This window comes from Capra hircus, chromosome 27, assembly GCF_001704415.2.
Source record: "Capra hircus breed San Clemente chromosome 27, ASM170441v1, whole genome shotgun sequence".
In the NCBI taxonomy this organism is placed as follows: domain Eukaryota; kingdom Metazoa; phylum Chordata; class Mammalia; order Artiodactyla; family Bovidae; genus Capra; species Capra hircus.
In genome coordinates, this window is record NC_030834.1 from 10,738,450 (window position 1) to 10,763,067 (window position 24,618).

Below are 24,618 nucleotides of genomic sequence, written 5' to 3' on the forward strand. Positions count from 1 at the left end.
ACTGCCGACTTCATAATCTTTTTTAAAAAGTCTTTTCAAACAAGGAAAAAAATCAAGAATATGGAACTTGATCCTGGATACGACAATAGAAAGCACTTTTTTCAACTGTGTCCCATTCTTAAATACAGTGTTACGTTATAATCTGCTGAGGAAAGGGAAAGGAAACTTTGAAATGGAATCTAAGTGTGGTTTGTTAAAATTCCTTTTAGAACCATACAAAGGAAGCTGTAGAAATGAGACAGTCAGCAAGACAAACTAAGAGAAGAGAAGGGGCATCAGGGCAGAAGACAGAACACACAATTGTCTTTGAGTCTTCTGACAAATATCTTAATCTGCTCGGGCTCAAAAGCTAACTCACCTGCCCGCCACTCATCCTCATCTTCCTTTATCCCAGGACACTCCACAGCAAGGATGTATTGTACCAAAATTACAAAAATAAACTCTGATCAGGTCCAAAACTTGGACCTAGGAGGCAATAGTACTCCTGGGAAACTGATCCTGAGAAATTAGTTTTAAATAAGGCAGGACATGAATCATAATGGGTCAAAATAAGGTAGTGGCAAAGGGGGTGAGGGAAAGGTCCAATAGAATCATCCTGATGTGTATGATTTTTACCACAGAGTTCACCCACTGCAAGCACATAGGTGAATGACTGTAGGATTTTCAATATATTCACAGATATATGCAACCGTTACCACAGTAAAAGTTTCCGTTCTCTCATCTCAAAAGCAAGTCATTTCCTACCCATTTTTTATACCCCTCTCTCCCACACCCCCCACCCCACAAGCAGTTAATAATCACTATTCTTGGTCTCTCTAGATGTTCCTGTTCTGTATGTTCCATACAAATGCATAATATATGGTTTCTGTGACTGGCTTTATTCACAGAGACCATGAATAGCATAATGGTTTCAAGATTCATCCGCTTGTCACATATCAGTGCTTCCTTCTTTGTGGCTGAATACTATCCTATTGTATGGATGGACTACCTCTTGTGTAACCATCATCAGCTAGCTGCTCATTTGGAAAAGGAAACTCTTGGCCTTTGTGATTAGCTCCTCCCACAGCCCAGGATCACTTTCATTTATATTGATGGAAACTCTGCAGATCCTAGTTAGATTCCAGGTAAGATGATGGATCCCTAAACCACAAATAACACTTTGAAATGTGCAGAAGCACATCCGTCAAGAGAGACAGTAAGTCTGGGTCCTTCAAGAGAAAGATATATTCTAGAACTCAATTTTCCATGAGGCCGGGGAAGTATCACCTGGAGATAGAATAGCTACCTATGACCAGGAACTCAGTTTAATTCCTTGAAGGTAGAATGGAGGCCAGGGTCTCTCTGAGGGCACTGAGGCTGTCCTGACCTACAACACTCAATATCCTCTTAATCTTCCAAAGCTTGGAATGGGTAGCGCATGAGAATCACAAGCTACTGGAGACAGTGGACCCAGATGTCCTTTCTTGAGATGGGAGTGATTAGCAGGGCTGTGGGCATCTGAGCTCAGGCAGTCAGTAGCAGAGTGCATGATGGAATGTGTCTTTGGGACGGAACAACCTCCCAGGACCAACTAGACTGAAGCTGAGCAGGACTCTGTGAGGCCCTCCTGGACACCAGAGTCTTTCCATGTGTCCCATTTCTTATTTGAAGGAAAAAAGCTTGCAGCTTCCTCGACCTTCCACGAGTTCCAAAGGGCATATTCAAACAGCTGCTAACCGGGGAAGGGAGGGGAGGCAGGAGGAGACACTGCTGCAGCACGGGGCCTGGTGCTGGGTCCCTCCTCGGGTGATGGGCTAGCAGTCTGTGCGTGCCTTGGAGTTCTTCAGCAGGAACTAGGGCCCCCTCAACCCAGACAGAGGAGGTCACTGCAGGCTGAGCACAAGCAAGTAGACCCACACTGATTGGGAAGGCTGATGACTGAGATGGCTGGAACACGGCCCTGTTATCTCACCACCAGCCAGTCAGAGGGAAGTTCCACACGCTGCAGCTCTTGCCCCAAATTTTACCTATAACTCTTCCGCAAAACCCATTAGGGAGTTTGGGTTCTTTGAATATTAGCCTCCTGTTCTCCTTGGTTGGTCCCTACAATAAAACTTTCTCTGCTCCAAATACTGTGATTTCCATTTGTTTGGCCTCAGTGTGCATCAGGCACATGAACTTGGGTTTGAGAACAGAATCAAATGAGACAAGCCTACATGGTTTCACTCACAGCATTTATTTTGGCTTGTGAAATTGAAAACTTTAAGCCATCACAAAAGGAGAGAAAAGCAGATTTTTTTTCATTCTTGAATCAGGCCAGATAATGTTTTGTTTCTTGATAATATCTTTTCTCCAAGCTGTGTTTTTTTGAAATATTGTTTAGCAACTGTTGTAAAAGAAATATAGAAAAATAAAAATGTTACATTTTATAAACTAACATAAGCTAATTTTACTACAAAGTTATATCATTTAATTAGTATAATAAGAAAATTTATACTGTCACAATCTATGCCTGTGCCCCACAGATTATGTAAACCCAAGTTTTTTTGTTTATCTTTTTTTCTAGAAATGTCTGTGATAGTCACTAAGGATTGGGAACTCAGGTACACCCATGGCGGATTCATATCAATGTATGGCAAAACCAATACAGTATTGTAAAGTAAAATAAAAAATAAATGAATAAATAATAAAATTTTAAATAATAATAATAAAAAATTTTAAAAAATAAAATAAAAGGAAATGCTATAAACTGTATTTATGTATGTCTCTATAACATGAGTCAAAGAAAATCATGAACAAGGAAACAGAGAGGCAAAGAGCAATAAGTATGTGAAGAAGGAAATAATGACTATTTTCTCTATTTTTATCTATAGAGGAAGAGAACTTCTAGTCTCCTGTGCATTTCTGACAGGTGTCCCACATACACGTGTTCAAAACAAACTCCTTTTTCACTCCCCTCTGCTTCATCACTCCAATACCAAATGGGTTTTCACCAACTGTACAGTATATCCATAGTAAAAGGTATCATTATCCATTGAGTCAGAATATTTAAGTCTTCATAGTCCTCTTTTATTCTAACCCTAATACATCCACTCCATCACCACTTCAACCAAGTCTACCCCTTAGGTCTCAAAACTTGCTGTCCTTTCCGTATCATCCAATCCTACCTTCATAACACTTTTACTGTTCATTCCATTTTACTTGTCTCCAGTTCTGCCTGAATCTGACCACATTTTCTGCTAATATATCCCCACGAAATCTTCTAAAGGTGGACATTATCATGCTAAATCCCTCTCTTTACCACTTCAAAATTAGTTAATACTTCAACTGCATTCCTATTTGGGTTTCCCCAGTGGCTCAGCAGGTAAAGAATCTGCCTGCAATACAGCAGACACGGGAGATGTGGGTTCAATCCCTGGGTCGGGAAAAATCCCCTAGAGGAGGAAATGGCAACCCACTCCAGTATTCTTGCTTGGAGAATCCCATGGAATAGAGGAGCTTGGCAAGCTACAGTCCAAACAGTTGCAAACTGAGCAAGCATGTTCCTACTCATAAATGAGAAACTTTAACCTTTATATCATGGCATGTCAGATATCTGTCTTGGTTCATGATTACCTATGCAGATTCTCCTTTTTCATCATCCATAAATTTTCAAATAAAAATTTAAATATATTAAGAGCACACATTTAGGAACAGAGAGCTCTGGGTTAACTTTGTAGCCTCACTGCCTCTCTGCTCTAATAGAAATGAACATCACTTAAGCACTGTTTCTTATACTCTACAGCCAAACTCTTAACTCACTCTGTTGGTTCACATTCAAAATGTATTCCTAAGACCATCTTTACTACCCCTGGTATGAGGTAACATCCTTTCTCTCCTGGATCAGACCTGAGGTTTTTTTCATTGGATCTTTCATGTGCTTGAAAAGCTCCTGCCCAGATGCAAATAGGGATAGCTCTGCCAGCTTGATGCCTGTGAGATAGGAGTGGTTTACAGCTGCAGTGGAGCTGTGAGTCTTAACCTGTGGGAAAGCCTGAATATCTGGCTTCTATTTTGGTGAGATAAGGGCAGTGGGATTAATGATGGGATGGGCTGTTTAAAATTTAAAATAGGAAACCTCTGACCTTGTGCCGGAGGTGTCTCTCTGGCCCCCAGAGTATGCCTGTATTCCTCTCTTACTGCCCTGCAACCTTTGCATTTAAATACAAGCCTTCTGTGAGTTGGCTCTGTGATGCCAGGTGATTCCTTTCAAATATCTAAACTGCATAATTATTTGTACCTCCTCCAAGTCTTGGCTAACACATCACTTGCTCAACATGGCCTACTTAGTCGGCCATATTTAAAATTGCTCCTCAGTCCCTCCTTCTCTCATCTTTTCCATATAATGAGTTACCTTTCAGCACACTTTACAATCAACTTATAAAATATGTTTATGAATGAATGCGTCAAATTCTGGAGGCAAGTTCTTAATATAACCCTAAAGTAATGCTGGTGGGAAATGACTGTGAAAAATGGAAAAAAAAATGTAAATGAAAGCTATGATATTGAAGTTATGACTTAGAGCTGGGAAAAAAACAAAACAAAACAAAACAAAACAGGGAGATGGAAAGCTCAGTGTATCACTCTAGGAGAAAATGACTGAAGTTGTGTGGAGGTGAGGAGTGCAGGTGAAGGCACCCAGCATGATGACAAAACTATGATTGTAGGACATGAGAAAAAGCCAAGGGCCAAAATCTTCACCTAAGATGTGGGCTTTTAATAACATGATCTGAGAAGAGGTGGAGATTGCTCTAGGCATAAATAAGACTACTTTACATTGAGGAAGCGAGTTATAAACGTGTTCTTCACTGGAGAAAAGGAAATAGACATCCATTGATTTCACTCTCCATCACAGTTATATATGGCAGATAAGTAGAGAGATGAACTCACAATCTCATTCTTAGATGAGTTTCTCATTTTTTTCCCTATACTCCCAGTGATAAGTCTATTATGTGAAATATCATGATTTCTTTACACATTTGAGTTAGAAATTTGAACAACATATACAGAAGCCTTTGGTATCCCATCTTATAATAAAGAATGGTTTTTCTGCCCTACAGGGTGAGTGCACTTGACATTTGCCTGGCCTCTACTAGATCCTCAATAAATGTAAATTCCATTCCCCAGTCTTATATCAGAAAATATGTGGGAAAATTGTGGAATTTTTAAAGGTTTCAACCCTGGAGTCCGATTATCTTAAACTTGAACTCAAAAACTCCTTAACATTCTATACATGTGGGGAATAATTTACTCTCTTTGTCTGTTTCCTAATATCTAAAATAAGGAGAACTATTAGGTCTCCTAACTCTCCAGGGAGTTAGTGAGTAATAATACAAGTGTTGGGAGAAAATTTGCATAAACCTCTCAGTTAGAATCTTAAATCTACCGATCAAATGCATGATTGCTCACAAATATTTTAAGAACACATTTAAAATCTCTTTAAAGTCATTTCTTTTTACAAAAATGTTTGTTAATAAAACTGTGGCTAATGAGAGTAACATTAAATCTTTCCAGATAAATATAAAATAAAATTAAATCAAATACTTTGTTTTGATTTCTGACTTAGTATGTGAGAGTAACAAATAAAAATCAAAATGATGAAATCTGGAAATGATTAACTGAGGTAATGTTAAAAGTATTTTTTAAGTATTTAATGAATTATATCATATTGTCAATAACCTGATTCTTTTACTTTACCTTTAACTTGACTGGGTGCTGTTACTACTGCTGACTTCTGAGAAAGAACTATATGAAAGAAACAGAATTATTTCTAAGATTAGGAAATACTGTAATCTTAAAGTTACAAAACCCCAAAGAGCTAGATTTGTACTGATTATTCAATTAATAAGTAACAATATCCGCTTTGCTTCCTATATTCCATTCAGGGATCACATATTCTACTGTTTGGCTTTTTCCTAATGTTAGCCTAACTTTTACATATGTTAAGTATTTTTCAAATTTCAAACTTAAAATCTATCTATTACTTTTCTATATTTTGTCTGTTTGGAAAATAGGATAAAAATCTATGATGATGATATTTTTCATTTATCTATATTAAATGATAGATTTATCTGTGATTTAAATGATAAATCATATCATTTGTCTATGATAAATCATATTTTAATCATTTATCTGTCATTTATCATTTATCTATCATTTATCATTTATCTATCTATATTTTTACCATTTATCAATTATCTATGATAATGCTTCTCCAAAGTTAAGCAGATAATTTACATGTGAATTCTTAAGTTATCATAGCTTCAATTATATTACTTCTATAAAATAAATATGTAAATAGTTATTAGTTCAATTCTGTTAATGAGGTCTTTAATGAGGCCTCTCTTTCATTTATGCTTAATTACAAATTTTGGTATTTACACAATCTCCATTTTTTCCTTTGACTCCAATACACACTCAGTTCCTGTTGAAAGAGAATGTCATGGTATAAAAGTTTCTCCTAAATTCTTTGGCTACATGATTAAATCAGGCTTGAACACCTAGCTTGTGATTATAAATCCTGAGAGAACACTGGCTGAAACTAGAGACACTAGCACAGCTATTTACTTCTGTCTCTTGATAAAATGGGAGCTCTTTAATGGTTCAGCAGGTAAAGAATTGGCCTGCAATGCAGGAGACTGAGATGCCATCTCTGGGTCAGAAGATCCCCTGGAGGAGGAAATGGAAACCTACTCCAGTATTCTTGCCTGGGAAATCCCATGGACAGAGGAGCCTGGTGGGCTACAGTCCAAACAGCCACAAAGATTTAGATGCAACTGAGCATGCATGCACTTGATAAAATGAACTAATAGGCACTGGTTTTGAGAAATGGAGGTTTTTATTTGAAAATGAAACTAGGAAGGGTTGAGAGAGGTGCTCTGGGCATGTGTAACCCAATTAGTTATTTTGGACAGGGTAGTCATAGAGAAGAAGTATAAAAGTGTATATAAAGTGTATTAGTAATACTCCATTGTGTATATGTACCACAGCTTTCTTATCCATTCATCTGCTGATGGACATCTAGGTTGTTTCCATGTCCTGGCTATTATAAACAGTGCTGCGATGAACATTGGGGTACATGTGTCTCTTTCAATTCTGGTTGACTCATTTGAATCAGTTCTGATGAGATGGATGAAACTGGAGCCAATTATACAGAGTGAAGTAAGCCAGAAAGAAAAACACCAATACAGTATACTAACACATATATATGGAATTTAGGAAGATGGCAATGACGACCCTGTATGCAAGACAGGAAAAAAGACACAGATGTGTATAACGGACTTTTGGACTCAGAGGGAGAGGGAGAGGGTGGGATGATTTGGGAGAATAGGAATTCTAACATGTATACTGTCATGTAAGAATTGAATCGCCAGTCCATGTCTGACGTAGGGTGCAGCTTGCTTGGGGCTGGTGCATGGGGATGACCCAGAGAGATGTTGTGGGGAGGGAGGTGGGAGGGGGGTTCATGTTTGGGAACGCATGTAAGAATTAAAGATTTTAAAATTTAAAAATAAATAAATAAATAAATAAAAATAAAGTGTATTAGTAGCTTAGTCGTGTCCGACTCTTTGTGAACCCATGGACTATAGCCCATAAAGCTCTTCTATCCATGGCATTCTCCAGGTAAGAATACTGGTGTAGGTCTCCATTCCCTTCTCCAGGGGATCTTCCTGATCCAAGGATTGAACCTGGGTCTCCTGCATCACAGGTAGGCTCTCTACCATCTGAACCACTATAGAAAAGAAGAGATGATATCAATCATAAAGCCTTTGGGTGATAGAGAGAATGACTGAGTTCATAACTATAGAGTTCCTTACTGCCATTTTGGTTTCAGCTCTACATCATTTCTTGCCCTTGAAGACCTGAAACCACTCACTGATGCTCTAAAATTTAGGCTGTTGTGAGCACTATTCAGATTTTTCTAAGGTGTCTTAAGTAAGAGCCCAGGAAGACTTATGTTAGATATAATTCAATTAAGTCAGCTTGTAACAATTGAATGATTATGTAAATGTCCATATGAATCATGCAGAATACTACCCTGAATTTACTGGTTGCTGCTAACCTGTTCATAAAACTAAGTTGAAATGTAATGTTGATAGAAATTGTATATTATTATCTCTGATAAACAAATGAGGAATAGGAATTATTTCCTTTACAATGAAGAAATGAGACCCACTTCTTTACCCTTAACACTGCATTCTCAACTTGCTAATATTCACTGAGCAAATTGTGGCTTTTATTGGTATTACAGTGAAGAAAAAAGCATATGACAGTGAAATAAATCAGATAGACAGAAGTATGATACACCTATATGTGGAATGTAAAGATAAAAAGTAAAACACAACCCTCATGGATACAGAGATGAGATTGGTGGTTGCCAGGTATAAGAAACTTATATCTCATTTAAAAATTTTAAAAAAGACCTAAATAGGCTCTTATCTACACACACACAAAAGAAGGAAAAGCTGAATAAGTGCCTTAATTCTAATTTTAGAGACACATGAGCAATATTAATTTTGTGTAACATACACGTGTGCTCTCCCTCATTGTAACCATCTTATATTTTCTCATCTGTCCTGTATTCTATGCTGCCTTGTCTCTATTCATCTTCACTGGCTCCATATTCTATGTTTGTGTTCTTGCTTAGTCGTTCAGTCAAGTTCAACTCTCTGTGACCTTTTGGACAGGCTCCTCTGCCCATGGAACTCTCCAGATATGAATACTGGAGTGGGTTGCTGTTTCCTCCCCTGGGAATCTTCCCAACCCAGGGATCGAACCAGTGTTTCCTGTGCCTCCTCTATTGCAGGTGGAGTCCTTATCTGCTGAGCCATGGAGAAGCTGCCCTGTATCTATTCATCATCACTAGCCCCATATTCTGTGCTTCCTGGTCTCTGCTAATCTTGTCAAAACTGAATGTCACCACAAGATAATAGCATTGCTTAGGAAGTAGACAGAACTTTCTAGAGTAATTACAGCCAACTTGACTTTCTATTTGAAAGGTACTGAGGGTTTACTGTGTAACTTCCGTTGCTCTTAGATCTATATAGACATAAAGGATACCTATTTGCCTGAAATCGGAAAAAAATCTGGTACATTTCTAAACATTTGGTAGATATCTAAAGGTTAACTCAATCCATCTAAGAGTCCCCAATCATAATATTCTGAATAATATTTTAATTTTTCCATAGAGCATCTTCATTTATTAAATATAAAATATTGAGTTTACTTACTGTATCCTCTCTGTTCAGAAATATCTTTGATTTATTCCTCTTAAAAGCAATAATGGCACCAATAATGAGGAAAGGTAGGAAGACATAGGAACTGATCACAAGACCATTATTTCAAGAAGTATCATGTTGTTTTATCAAGAAGTCTGCACTTTTAACCAAAACATAACAGTACATTTTAACTCTTTCAACTATGATATTCAAAGCATTTTCATAATTCAAATCGTAAAAATTTGGGATACAAATAATATAATCATAGAATGAATAAATTTAAATTTATTCAAAAAATTCCCAAAATTCTGTGACTATGCCCCAAAGTGCGTTATGTATTTCTGTCAAATACATATATAAATATGTATGTATAGTGAAGTCGCTCAGCCGTGTCTGACTCATTGTGACCCCACAGACTGTAGCCTACCAAGCTCCTCTGTCCATGGGATTTTCCAGGCAATAGTCCTGGAGTGGATTGCCATTTCCTTCTCCAGGGGATCTTCCTAACATAGGGATCGAACCTGGGTCTCCTGCATTGTAGACAGATGCTTTACCATCTGAGCCAACAGGGAAGTCTATGTATGTATATGTATATATATATATATATATATTATTTTCAATGTTTATCCATATATTTAATGCTTATATGCTACACTCTCATCTATCGCATCCGCTTCTATGAACTGCCACTTAGAATAGATTAGATTGATATTATCATCTAACAGGTTTCTACAATTAAAAAAGCAAAATAAAGAATTTTAAAAAAATTATTTAGCAAAAATTATTGCTATATCAAGGTCAATTTATTTTTAATATAAATTTATTTTAATTGGAGGTTAATTACTTTGCAATACTGTATTTGTTTTGCCATACATCAACATGAATCCACCACGGCTATACACGTGTTCCCCATCCTGAACCCTCCTCCCTTCTCCATCCCAGTACCATCCCTCTGGGTCATCCCAGTGCACCAGCCCCGAGCATCCTGTATCATGCATCGAACCTGGTCTGGCAATTCATTTCACATATGACATTATACATGTATCAATGCCATTTTCCCAAATCATCCCACCCTCTCCCTCTCCCACAGAGTCCAAAAGAGCGTTCTATACATCTGTGTCTCTTTTGCTGTCTTGCATACAGGATTTCGTTACCATCTTTCTAAATTCCATATATATGCATTAGTATACTGCACTGGTGTTTTTCTTTCTGGCTTACTTCACTCTGTATAATAGGCTCCAGTTTCATCCACCTCATTAGAACTGATTCAAATGTATTCTTTTTAATGGCTGAGTAATACTCCATTGTGTATATATACCACAGCTTTCTTAGCCATTCATCTGCTGATGGACATCTAGGTTGCTTCCATGCCCTGGCTATTATAAACAGCGCTGCGATGAACATTGGGGTACATGTGTCTCTTTCAATTCTGGTTTCCTCAGTGTGTATGCCCAGCAGAGGGATTGCTGGGTCATCAGGCAGTTCTGTTTCCAGTTTTTTAAGGAATCTCCACACTGTTCTCCATAGTGGCTGTACTAGTTTGCATTCCCACCAACAGTGCAAGAGGGTTCCCTTTTCTCTACACCCTCTCCAGCATTTATTGCTTGTAGACTTTTGGATAGCAGCCATTCTGACTGGTGTGAAATGGTACCTCATTGTGGTTTTGATTTGCATTTATCTGATAATGAGTGACGTTGAGCATCTTTTCATGTGTTTGTTAGCCATCTCTATGTCTTCTTTGGAAAAAATGTCTGTTTAGTTCTTTGGCCCATTTTTTGATTGGGTCGTTTATTTTTCTGGAATTGAGCTGCAGGAGTTGCTTGTATATTTTTGAAATTCATTCTTTGTCAGTTGCTTCATTTGCTATTATTTTCTCCCATTCTGAAAGCTGTTTTTTCACCTATAGTTTCCTTTGTTATGCAGAAGCTTTTAATTTTAATTAGGTCCCATTTGTTTATTTTTGCTTTTATTTCCAGGATTCTTGGAGGTGGATCATAGAAGATCCTGCTGTGATTTATGTTGGAGAGTGTTTTGCCTATATTCTCTAGGAGTTTATAGTTTCTGGTCTTACGTTTAGATCTTTAATCTATTTTGAGTTTATTTTTGTGTATGGTGTTAGAAAGTGTTCTAGTTTCATTCTTTTACAAGTGGTTGACCAGTTTTTCCATCACCACTTGTTAAAGAGATTGTCTTTTCTCCATTGTATATTCTTGCCTCTTTTGTCAAAGATAAGGTGTCCATAGGTGCATGGATTTATCACTGGGCTTTCTATTTTGTTCTATTGATCTATATTTCTGTCTTTTTGCCAGTACCATACTGTCTTGATGACTGTGGCTTTGTAGTAGAGCCTGAAGTCAGGCAGGTTGATTCCTCCAGTTCCATTCTTCTTTCTCAAGATTGCTTTGGATATTCAAAGTTTTTTGTATTTCCATACAAATTGTGAAATTATTTGTTCTAGCTCTGTGAAAAATACCATTGGTAGCTTGATAGGGATTGCACTGAATCTATAGATTACTTTGGGTAGTATACTCATTTTCACTATATTGATTCTTCCGATCATGAACACGGTATATTCCTCCATCTATTAGTGTCCTCTTTGGTTTCTTTCACCAGTGTTTTATAGTTTTCTATATATAGGTCTTTTGTTTCTTTAGGTAGATATATTCTTAAGTATTATTCTTTTCATTGCAATGGTGAATGGAATTATTTCTCTTTCTATTTTCTCATTAGTGTATAGGAATACCAGGGATTTCTGTGTGTTGATTTTATATCCTACAACTTTATTATATTCATTGATTAGTAAGTTTCTGGTGGAGTCTTTAGGGTTTTCCATGTAGAGGATCTTGTTATCTGCAAACGGTGAGAGTTTTATTTCTTCTTTTCCAGTTTGGGTTCCTTTTATTTCTTTTTCTGCTCTGATTGCTGTGGCCAAAACTTCCAGAACTATGTTGAATAGTAGCGGTGAAAGTGGGCACCCTTGTCTTGTTCCTGACTTTAGGGGAAATGCTTTCAGTTTTTCACCATTGAGGATAATGTTTGCTGTGGGTTTGTCATATATAACTTTTATTATGTTGAGGTATGTTCCTTCTATTCCTGCTTTCTGGAGAGTTTTTATCATAAATGGATGTTGAATTTTGTCACAGGCTTTCGCTGCATCTATTGAGATAATCATACGGCTTTTATTTTTCAATTTGTTAATGTGGTGTATTACATTGATTGATTTGTGGATATTGAAGAATCCTCTCAAGGCCAATTTAAAATAAAACAGTAATAGCACATTAGGTTAAATTTACATAACAGATGTATAAAGTGATATTATTTAAATTAGAAAAAAAGATATTCCTCTTGGCGTTCTAAACATTACATAAAACTAGAAAGCTAAATCTATGGAAATGGTGCAATTAAGCAAAACCAATAAATCAGACAATTAAAATACAAAGAGCTTATATTAAGCAAGCAGAATTACCACCATAGCAATTATGATGATATTATGTGTAAGCAAATTTAATGCCCCCTCCAAAAGACAGAAGAATTGGTTATGTTGAAACATATACACAGTCCAATTATATGTCGATTAGAAGTAATTTACCCAAAAGATAGTGGTTTAGGAAGTTTTGTGTTTTCTAATAAATAAGTTAACATATATGCAAAAGTATTGGAAGTAATCGAACATGAAGCAATCTCACACTGCAATAGAACTCAACACTTTAAAGCTCTCCTTTCTTGGCCTCATCCATCAGAAAAGTTCAACTGCCCTTTGACACAGATGTATAGAACAGTCTTTTGGACTCCTGGAAGAAGGAGAGGGTGGGATGATTTGAGGGAATGGCATTGAAACATGTATAATATCATATATGAAACGAATCGCCAGTCCAGTTTTGATGCATGATACTGGATGCTTGGGGCTGGTGCACTGCGACGACCCAGAGGGATGGTATGGGGAGGGAGGAGGGAGGGGGGTTCAGGAGAACACGTGTATACCTGTGGCAGATTCATGTTGATGTATGGCAAAACCAATACAATATTGTAAAATAATTAACCTCCAATTAAAATAAATAAATTTATATTAAAAAATCATCGCATTACAAGTGGAGCTTCCTTCCCCTGTGCTTACTTACTTCAAAGACTGATTAAAGAAATTATTATTAGATGAATTGGGAGACATCCATTATTCTATGGAAGAGAGATAGGGAGTTTCCACTCTGGGGCATGGTAAAATTTTTCCATTAATTGTGTCAAATAATAAAAATATAAAACAGGACAAAAATATGAGGGAAATGGTTTCTGAAGGTCAATGGGAAATACAGAAATATAATATCTGAAGGAAAGGAAACATGATGTTGATTTCATGGAAATAGAGTGCTACCTATGGATAACTTGCTGATATCAGCACAGAGAATTGGAATCCTAGGCAAAGTACAGCATTCTCATGGAGGACAGAATTCACAGCAGAATTGCAGGACATAAAGGGTGGAGCACTAAACAGAGAGTTGCTCTGTAGATTAAGGGTTCTAAAAGTGTGAAGGGAGTCGTCCTAGGTGTCCTTGGCAGAAGAATAAGAAACATATAGATGTATGCGTATAGTATGAGACAACGTGAAGCTAATTAGACAGCAGTTCCTACTGGAGTAAGAGTGGAAAAAGAGATACTAGAATTTGAGTAGTGCTGGTATAAAGAACACCAAGAAGATCCCAGGTGCTTCATATCCTCACTGTGTTTTTTATTATAGCAGTCATCCCAATGAATGTGAAGTACTACCTCATCGGGGTTTTGATTTGCATTTTCCTAAGACGTTGAACATCGTATCGTGGGCTTTTTGTCCATCAGTCTATCTTCTGTGGAGATGAGCTTATTTAAATCCCTTCCCATTTTGAATTGGGTTATTTGTCTTTTTATTGTGGGCTTATAAATGTTCTTTATAGATTCTGGATACAAGTTCCATACAAGATAGAATATTTACAAACATTTTCTCCTGCTCTTTAGTTTGTTCTTCACTTTCTTGGTTGCTTCATTTGCAGCACAAAAGTTCTTAATTTTGATGGAATTCAATCAGTCTGCTAAAATCCTCATTTTAGCTCTACATTTAGATCTATGGTTCATTTTCAGTTAATTTTTGTGAATATTATTATGCAGTCATTTAGCTTCATTCTAACGTGGATATATATTTGCTCCAGCACTATTGTTTTAAAAAGATCATCTTTTTGCTTTGATGAGTTTCAATATCTTTGTCAAAAACCAATGGCTAAGCGTGTAGCTTTGTTTAGCACTCTCTCTTCTATTCCACTGAACTAAATGTCTATCCTTATTCCTGGGACAGTATTACACTGCCTTGATTATTTTAGTGTTGTAACATGTTTTGGAATTGTGTTTTATTTTTTTCAGTTTCAAGTTTTCTTGAAAATTATGGCTCCAAGATTGATTTTACTGTTCTGTGTTGCCGTAATTTCTGTAAGACTTTTAAGATTAGCTTGTCAGTTTCTGCAAAAGAGGCAGTTTGGATTTGTTAAGGATTGTGTTGAATTTGCAGATCAATTTGGAGAGTATTTCTGTTTTAACAGTATTGAATCTTTGAATACACTTGTTGGAGATGTCTTTACATTTATGTAGATCACTCGTTTAATAATGCAGTTTTAGCATTCAGTGTATAACTTACACTTCTTTTCATCAAATTATGTTTAAATATTGTATTATTTTTGTGGTGTAATAAAATGGAAAATTTGCCTGACAATTATGCTTTATTGTCATAAAATAATCAACACATAAAACTGATTACTTTAACATTTTTTTGTGTGTATAAAGTTGGTGGCATTAAGTACATTCACATCTTTGTGCAGCTATTATATTATCATTATCAAACTTTAGAACTTTTCTGAAAGTTGCTCAGTCATGTCCGAATCTTTGTGACCCCAAGGACTGTATAGTCCATGGAATTCTCTAGGCCAGAATACTGGAGTGAGTAGCATTTCCCTTCTCCAGGGGTCTTCCCAACCCAGGGATCGAACCCAGGTCTCCCACATTGCAGGCAGATTCTTTACCAGCTGAGCATCCTCTCCAAAAGAAACTATCCTTTAAACAGTGACTTATCATCCCCTCTCCCTCCAGTCCCTACCTTTCTACTGGGTCCCTATGAGTTGGTATCTGCAGGTACCTCATAAAAGCAGAATCATCCAATACTTGTCCCATGTGACTGGCTCATTTTATTTAGTATAAGGTTTTCAAGTTTCATGCCTATTGTACTGTTTGTCAGAATTTCAATTCTTTTTTAAAGCTACATAATTTTCCATTGTATGTATATATCATTGTATGTTCATACTGTTGATGGACACTCCAGTGTTCTCAGCTTTCGGCTATTTGTGAATAATTCTGCTAAGACCATGAGTGTATAAACATTTCTTTGAGTCAGTGCTATCAATGCTCTGGGGTATATACCTAGATGTGGAATTTGAGGATAATATAGTATTATATATTTTTGAGGAATCACCATACAGTTTTCCACATGGACTGTAGCACTTGTACATTTCCACCTGCAATGCACAGGTATTCCAATTTTTCTATATTCTCATTAATGCTTGATATTTTCTGAGTTTTTTCAATAATAGGCATCCCAATAGATGTGAATTGGTATCTAGTTGGAGTTTCAACCTGCAATAGCCTAAGAGTAATGTTGAGCAACATTCACGTGTTTATTGACCATTGATGTATCTTTTTCGAAGAAATGTCCATTCAAGTCTTTTGCCATTTTTAAATTGGATTATGTGTTTCTTTGTACCTGAGCTGTAGGAGTATTTTAAATGTTCTACATACAAATTCTTCATCAGATATATGATTTGTTAACATTTTCCTTTATTTTGTGGCTTAGCTTTTTACTTTACTGATAGTGTCCTTTGATGCACAATAGTTTTTAATTATGATAAATTCAAACTTATCTACTTTTTCTTCTGTTGCCTAGGATTTCAGTGTTATATTCAAGAAACCATTCCAAAATCAAGTGTTATGAATACTGCCGCCTTGTTTTCCTCTAAGAATTGTATAGTTTTAGTGCTTGATGTATAAATATTTGATTCATTTGGAGTTAATCTTCATATGGTATAAGTAAGAGTCCATCTTTGTTCTTTTGCCTGTTGACATCCAGTTGTCTCAATATAATTTGCTAAAAAAAAAACTGTCCTTCCTTCCCTTGAGTAGTCATGCATCCTAATTGAAAATCATTAGACAACATATATGAGAGTTTATTTCTGGACTCACTTTTTCCATTGGCATATTTCAATTTTCTAACTTTGTAGTCCAATGCATTGTTTTTAATTTTGGTTCCCTATATATCAACTTTCAGAGAAGGCGATGGCACCCCACTCCAGTACTCTTGCCTGGAAAATCCCATGGATGGAGGAGCCTGGTAGGCTGCAGTCCATGGGGTTGCAAAGAGTCGGACACGACTGAATCACTTCCCTTTCACTTTTCACTTTCATGCATTGGAGAAGGAAATGGCAACCCACTCCAGTGTTCTGGCCTGGAGAATCCCAGGGACTAGGGAGTCTGGGGGGCTGCCGTCTGTGGGGTCGCAGAGAGTTGGACACGACTGAAGTGACTTAGCAACAGCAGCAGCAGCAGCAACAGCAGCAGCAGCAGCAGCAGCAGCAGCAGCAACTATGAAAATTACTGGTATTTAATATGTTAAGATTGATTATGCTGCTTTTAAGGTATAGTGACTTCCTGATTGTCCATAACCTGGTCAAATTTTTTAAGTTGTTGAAAGCAAGATACACATGAAAATGTTGTTCTTGGTATAACTAAAAATCTGTGTTGTCAGTCAAATAACTTAGTGGTGAAATTATATTTGTTATTTAAATGCCTTCCTGTATTCATGTGATTGATATTAACTGCTCATTTTTTTTTTTTTCTTGTTCTGGTCCACCTAATAAATTTTATTTTTTTTGTTTGTTTTTTTAATTTTTATTTTTACTTTATTTTACTTTACAATACTGTATTGGTTTTGCCATACATTGACATGAATCCACCACGGGTGTACATGCGATCCCAAATATGAACCCCCCTCCCACCTCCCTCCCCACAACATCCCTCGAACATGATGGACTTCCCTGGTGGCTCAGATGGTAAAGCGTCTGTCTACAATGCGGGAGACCTGAGTTCAATTGTTGGGTTGGGAAGATCTGAAAAGGCAATCCACCCCAGTACTATTTCCTGGAAAATCCCATGGACAGAGGAGCCTGGTAGGCTATAGTCCATGGGATCGCAAAGAGTTGGACACGACTGAGCTACTTAACTTTCTTTCACTTTTCACTTTTAGTGAACATGGCTATGGACATCCAGATCATTTGTATTTAATTCAACAATTATTTTATATGCATATTGAAAATCTGAAACTAGGTCAATATTAAAATGTTTATGACACCATCCCTCTCTCCCACAGAAAAGTGGATATGGACAAGAGACGTCTTGGATAGAAAGGAAAAATTCTTCCTTAGTGGGATGTTCCAAATTCTCCAGGCATTCTGTAAAGATAATTTTGTTTTCTTTATAGATGTCAATTGAAGTTTAAAAGTGGATGTGAATCTGAGATCTCAGCCATAGAGTGACTTATATGGTTTACAACTTTATGCTTAATTTAAAATCATCAACAAAATTTAGCAAAAAATAATGAATTTTTCTGTTAGAATGATTTCTTGTAATAGCCTGGTTGTGGTGGTATTGAAATAAGAAGACCTGGAAGCAATAAATTCATTAAGGGGAATTTTACATAGGTTGAGAAAAAAAAAATTATCTACATACTCAGGATTAGAGGGTGGAAAGATAAACTAAATAATTAAAGATATCTCATGTATTTAGGAAGAAGGTAGGTTTGTTGAATAATTCAATATGAAGATTAACATGGAAGTTGATGAAATTGTTACGTTGGTTAAGCCACTGTGATGAGAGGGGTACCAATATTAGGAGAAGCAGATTTGAAAAGGGAATGGGAGCTAATGAGTTCATTTTAAATATATGTTTACCTGGAGGTGGTTGTGGAATAGCAGGTATATGTACTGAATGGGTAGTTAGAAATAAGAGTCTGGTGCCCCAGAGTTTGAGGTGAAATATATAGATTTATGAAGACATAAAAAAAGGAAATTCCAAGGAAAAATAGTGAATAAGATCAACTAAGAGATGCATATGAGGAAAAAGGTGATTCAAAATAGAATTGAACGTGACACAAATTATCTGGGGATTAGGAGAAAATAATTCAAATAGAAAATAAAACTGAAGTATAAGGTAAGTAGAAGATTATATAGTTATACTGATCAAAATAGAAATTCAGAGTGGACTATTAGTCAGCAATTTTAATACTACTCAGAGATCAGGTTGAATAAGAACAGAGAAAGAGATTACTGTGTTGGCAGTAATGAGTCAATTGTGAACATCTCTATTGTATTCTCCAAGAAGAAGAAGCTGAGGAAGAGCCAGAGTGTCTAAATGATTTTAGGTAGCAAAATGTGTGAAATGAAGAAGGAAGTAGCATTGAATAACAGAAGGTTGGGATCATAATGAAGACCTGACAAAGTTTCTGCCAACTCCAAAAAGTTGCTCCAGAGCAAAGGAGTTGGTGAGCAAAGATTGCACATTAAAGGAGACAAAGATTAGGTCTTTTTATCACCGTTTGCTTGGTAATTGATCTGCTAACATTTCCAAAAGTTCATGTAGTTGGCTCAAAAATACACAGACCTTAAATCAGCTAAGAATTTGAGGCTGCCATGTGGTTGCCCTCCTCCCTTGGGAAGCCAATCCTTTCTTTTTTTTCTTTTCTTTTTTTTTTTTAATTGAAGTATAGTTGATACATAGTGTTGTAACTGTTGCTTCCTGACCTGCATACAGGTTTCTCAAGAGGCAGGTCAGGTGGTCTGGTATTCCCATCTCTTTCAGAATTTTCCACAGTTTATTGTGATCCACACAGTCAACAGACTGGTTCCAAACAGGAAAAGGAGTACATCAAGCCTGTATATTGTCATCCTGCTTATTTATCTTATATGCAGAATACATTGTGAGAAACGCTGGGCTGGAAGAAACACAAGCTGGAATCAAGATTGCCACGAGAAATATCAATGACCTCAGATATGCAGATGACACCACCCTTATGGCAGAAAGTGAAGAGGAACTAAAAAGCCTCTTGATGAAAGTGAAAGAGGAGAGTTAAAAAGTTGGCTTAAAGCTCAACATTCAGAAAACAAAGATCATGGCATCTGGTCCCATCACTTCATGGCAAATAGATGGGAAAACAGTGGAAACAGTGTCAGACATTATTTTTTGGGCCCCAAAATAACTGCAGATGGTGATTGCATCCATGAAATTAAAAGACGCTTACTCCTTGGAAGGAAAGTTATGACCAACCTAGATAACATCTTGAAAAGCAGAGACATTACGTTGCCAACAAAGGTCCGTCTAGTCAAGGCTATGGTTTTTCCAGTAGTCGTGTATGGATGTGAGAGTTGGACTATGAAGAAGGCTGAGCACCGAAGAATTGATGCTTTCGAACTGTGGTGTTGGAGAAGACTCTTGAGAGTCCCCTGGACTGCAAGGAGATCCAACCAGTCAATTCTAAAGGAGATCAGTCCTGGGTGTTCTTTGGAAGGACTGATGCTAAAGCTGAAATCCCAGTACTTTGGCCACTTCGTGTGAAGAGCTGACTCATTGGAAAAGACTCTGATGCTGGGAGGGATTGGAGGCAGGAGGAGAAGGGGACGACAGAGGATGAGATGGCTGGATGATATCACCGACTCTATGGACATGAGTTTCAGTGAACTCTGGGAGTTGGTGATGGACAGGAAGGCCTGGTGTGCTGCATTTCATGGGGTCGCAAAGAGTTGGACACGACTGAGTGACTGAACTGAACTGAGATATATTGTTAGATTCAGGTGTACAGCAGCGTAATTAAGTTAAACATATATTCATATGCAAATTATATATATGTATATATATTTCAGATTGTTTTACCTTATATGTTGTTACAAAACAGTGAGTATAGTTTCATGGACTATACTGTAGGTCCTTGTTGGTTATCTGTTTTATATACACTAGTCTGTGTATGTTAGTCCCAAACTCCTACTCACTTTTTCCCTTTGGTAACCATAACTTTGCTGTTTATGTTTGTGGGTCTATTTCTGTTTTGTATGTTAATTCACTTGTATCATTTCCTTTAGGATCCACACATAAGTGGTATTATATATTTGTCTTTGTCTGACTTACTTCACTTACTATGATAATCTCTAGTTACACCTCTGTTGCTGTAAAAAGCATTATTTTATTCTAGTCTATGGCTGAGTGATATTCCATTGTATACATATATCACTTCTTTATCCATTCATCTGTCAGTGGGCCTTTCGGTTGCTTCCATATCTTGAAAAGGCTGTCTTTTCTCCGTTGTACATTCTCATCTCCTTTGTCATAGATTTGTTCATCTCCGGTGTGCACGGTTTATCTCTTGGCTGTCAATCTTGTTCCATTGACCTGTGTTTCTGTTTTTGTGCCAGTACCATACTGTTTTCATTACTGTAGCTTTGTATAGTCTGAACTCAAGGACTCCGATCTTCTAAATATACTTTTCTTTCTCAAGATTGCTTTGGCTATTTAGGGGTCCTTCGTGTGTCCATACAAATTAAAAGAAATTTATTACAGATATGTGAAAAATGCCATTGGTAATATGATAGGGATTGCATTGAATTTGTACATCGTCTTGGGTAGTATAGTCCTTTTAACAATGCTGATTCTTCCAATACAAGAACATGCTATCTCTTTCCAAACATCTGTGTCATCTTCAATTTCTTTCATCAGTGTCATATAGTTTTCAGAGTACAGGTCTGTTTGTCTCCTTAGGTAGTTTATCCCAAGGTATTTTATTCTTTTTAATGCAGTGGTATATAGAATTGTTTCCTTCATTTCTGTTTTATTGTTAGTGTTTAGAAAAGCAAAGATTTCTGTGCATTAATTTTGTATCCTGGGACTCTACCAAATTCATCGATGAGTTCTAGTAATTTTTTAGTAGCATCTTTAGCATTCTCCATGTATAGTATTGGTATCTATTGTCATCTGAGAACATATGTGTTGAGCTCAAATTCTGGGGATCCAGAATTTCATTCCATAAATACTTTCTAGTCTGAATACTTCCTGGCCCATACTGAAAGCAATGAAGCTTCAACCCAACATATTATCTCCCAGTTCAGTTCAGCTGCTCAGTCGTGTCCGACTCTTTGCAACCCCATGAATAGCAGCATGCCAGGCCTCCCTGTCCATCACCAACTCCCAGAGTTCACTCAGACTCACGTCCATCGAGTCAGCGATGCCATCCAGCCATCTCATCCTCTGTTGTCCCCTTTTCCTCCTGCCCCCAATCCCTCCCAGCATCAGAGTCTTTTCCAATGAGTCGACTCTTCACATGAGGTGGCCAAAGTACTGGAGTTTCAGCTTTAGCATCATTCCTTCCGAAGAAATCCCAGGGCTGATCTTCAGAATGGACTGGTTGGATCTCCTTGCAGTCCAAGGGACTCTCAAGAGTCTTCTCCAACACCACAGTTCAAAAGCATCAATTCTTCGGCACTCAGCCTTCTTCACAGTCCAACTTTCACATCCATACATGACTACTGGAAAAACCATAGCCTTGACTAGACGGACCTTAGTCGGCAAGGTAATGTCTCTGCGTTTCAATATGCTATCTAGGTTGGACATAACTTTTCTTCCAAGGAGTAAGTGTCTTTTAATTTCATGGCTGCAGTCACCATCTGCAGTGATTTTGGAACCCCAAATAATAAAGTCTGACACTGTTTCCACTGTTTCCCCATCTATTTGCCATGAAGTGATGGGACCAGATGCCATGATCTTCGTTTTCTGAATGTTGAGCTGTAAGCCAACTTTTCAACTCTCCTCTTTCAATTCCATCAAGAGGCTTTTTAGTTCCTCTTCACTTTCTGCCGTAAGGGTAGTGTCATCTGTATATCTGACGTTATTGATATTTCTCCCAGCAATCTTGGTTCCAGCTTGTGCTTCTTCCATGCAACTCTTTTTGAGAATACATTGTAACCCTTGCCAGTTTCACATTCCAGGGATGTTTTGCTTATCGGCTTTGTAGCCATCTATTTCAATCATAGGCTTCAAAGTTGATTCAGTGGTAAAGAATCCGTCTGCCAATGCAGAAGACCTGGGCTCTGTCCCTGGGTCCCATAAGATGCTCTGGACAGGGAAATGGCAATCCGCTCCAGTATTCTTGCCAGGGAAATCCATGGATGGAGGAGCTTACCAGGCTATACTCCATGAAGTCCGAGAAGAGTTCAAGGGAACTCAGAGACAAAATAAATTCTGCCTCAGACCCCACTTTGCCTGCCTTCTAGCCTCAACCGTCCGAAAGCTGTCCCATCCCTCCCCCTAAACCTCCCCTTGCAGCTCTAGACCCGCCTCTCCTCTCTGCCCTCCAGCCTCCCCCTTCTCCAGCCCCGCCCTTCTCCAGCCCCGCCCTTCTCCAGCCCCGCCCTTCTCAGCCCCGCCCTTCTCCAGCCCCGTCCCTTCTCTCCGCCTTCTAACCTTCCCCCTCAGCCCCAGCCCAGCCACGCCCCTCTGAGACCGAGTGCCCAATCCCCGCCTCTCTCGGCAAATCCCGCGAGCCATATCCAGTCAACCGCCTTCCCTGAGGCGAGGCCGGCCAGGCAATGTTATCTCTCCTGCTACTCCTCACAGGGTTGGGCCAGCTGGCCTCCGCCGGCCATCGTAAGTGAGGATCTGCTGGAGAGGAGGGGGCCCCATCATCACAGTGTCCCTTGGTGCGGTGGTGGAGGGCATTGCCCTCCTGGCCCCAGAAGCCCAGGTCAGGCTGGGGGAGCCAGGATTTGGCTGGAGTCCTGCCCAGTTTCAGGGTTCTGCCAGGCCCGTTGGTTGGAGGGCTCAGAGCAGGACTGGGATAGTTGTCCCTCACTCCCAGACGGGGACACAGGTTTTCTAGGGAGACAGCGTGGGGGTGGAGGTAGGGAGAGGATCCTGGATGGGGTCCAGTGGACCTCTTCTTAAAACCCTACACAGTATGATATTTTGGGGTGTGTGTGTGTGTGTGTGCGCGCGTGCTCACGTGCGCATATGTGTGCACGAGCGCACATGAGTGCAGACACGCCCACTGGGGTTTGGAATATCCACAAGTGATGTGATAGGAGAGGACAAGTAAGAAAGGATGCGGTCATGCCCTGGGGAATGTTCACTCTTGTTTTCCTTACTGCAGACTCTGAAACAGCACGTCTACAAATTACAGTGCCACGGAAGATTGAGACAAACACCAAAGATGGCAGTATTTCAGAAACGCATGTAATTAACAAATCACTTTAAAATAGAGAGTTTTATTTTTAATGGAGTGCAAGACCCCAACTGATGCATGCCTTCATGACATTTTGTATTCTACCAAGATTGTGTTCAAGAGACCTTTTGTCTGAGGAGAACAAGTGCTTTCTTTTCATTTCTCAAGTAAATGTAAACCTTATGGAACAATTTTAAAATACAGATACAAAGAAAAGAGATGCCTTGAATTCGTATCACACAAAAAGGAATCTATGATCTACTAAATTTTCTATTTAAATATATCTTGTATGTAAATGAAGCCATACAAATATTTAACTTGTAGCATGATTTTAAGATAACAGTATATAAATAATATCTTCATGCCTGTACTTAACATATATGTGCATATGTGTATCTTTGCAAAAATGAAAGTAATGTTATTTTTTTTCTGACTAACATGGTAAAGGGTGTCCCTTATGTACTTTGTAAAATGAAATCTAGGCAGTGCAGAGACTTGTTAAGAAAGTGAATGGCTATCTCACTTTCTAAAGGCAGTAAATTTGAAGGAAGTTTTAGAGATATGCATACACACACGCACATAAATTTTTAATGAGCATGTATGAGAGTTGTAGTTGGCTTTTCCTTTCATGGGTAGAGTTAGGAGTTAATTTTATGATAATTACTAACAGCCCAGTCATTATTTTTCTTATATGTAACATCATAAAATGTTTCAAATTATAGACGGCTAAATAGTGTCATTTCTTTTTTTTCTTGGAGGTGGTCTTGATCCCTGTCTCCCTGTCTCCCAGTGTCACAAACCTCCGTCCATAGTTCATTAGGCACTCTGTCTATCAAATCTAGTCCCTTAAATCTATTTTTCACTTCCACTCTGTAATCATAAAGGATTTGATTTAGGTCATACCTGGATGGTCTAGTGGTTTCCCCCACTTTCTTCAATTTAGGTCTGAATTTGTAAATAAGGAGTTCATGATCTGAGCCATAGTCAGCTCACAGTCTTGTTTTTGCTGATGTTATAGAGCTTCTGCATCTGTGGCTGCAAAGAATATAATCAGTCTGATGTCGC

General features: G+C 38.0%; 2 protein-coding genes across 2 annotated transcripts in view; one reads left to right on the top strand and one right to left on the bottom strand.

Moving 5' to 3' along the window:
• ADAM18 (ADAM metallopeptidase domain 18) overlaps positions 1–22,880 on the bottom strand; it is a 141,761-nt gene extending 118,881 nt beyond the window's left edge. Inside the window, exon 1 of the mRNA XM_018041761.1 lies at positions 22,797–22,880. Within this exon, the coding sequence (XP_017897250.1) occupies positions 22,797–22,880 (84 nt within the window). The remainder of the gene's footprint in view (positions 1–22,796) is intronic.
• The window catches only part of LOC108634067 (disintegrin and metalloproteinase domain-containing protein 18-like), an 85,829-nt gene continuing 84,132 nt past the window's right edge, over positions 22,922–24,618 (top strand). Inside the window, 2 exon segments of the mRNA XM_018041762.1 lie at positions 22,922–22,979; positions 23,482–23,564. Coding sequence (XP_017897251.1) covers positions 22,922–22,979; positions 23,482–23,564 — 141 coding nt within the window.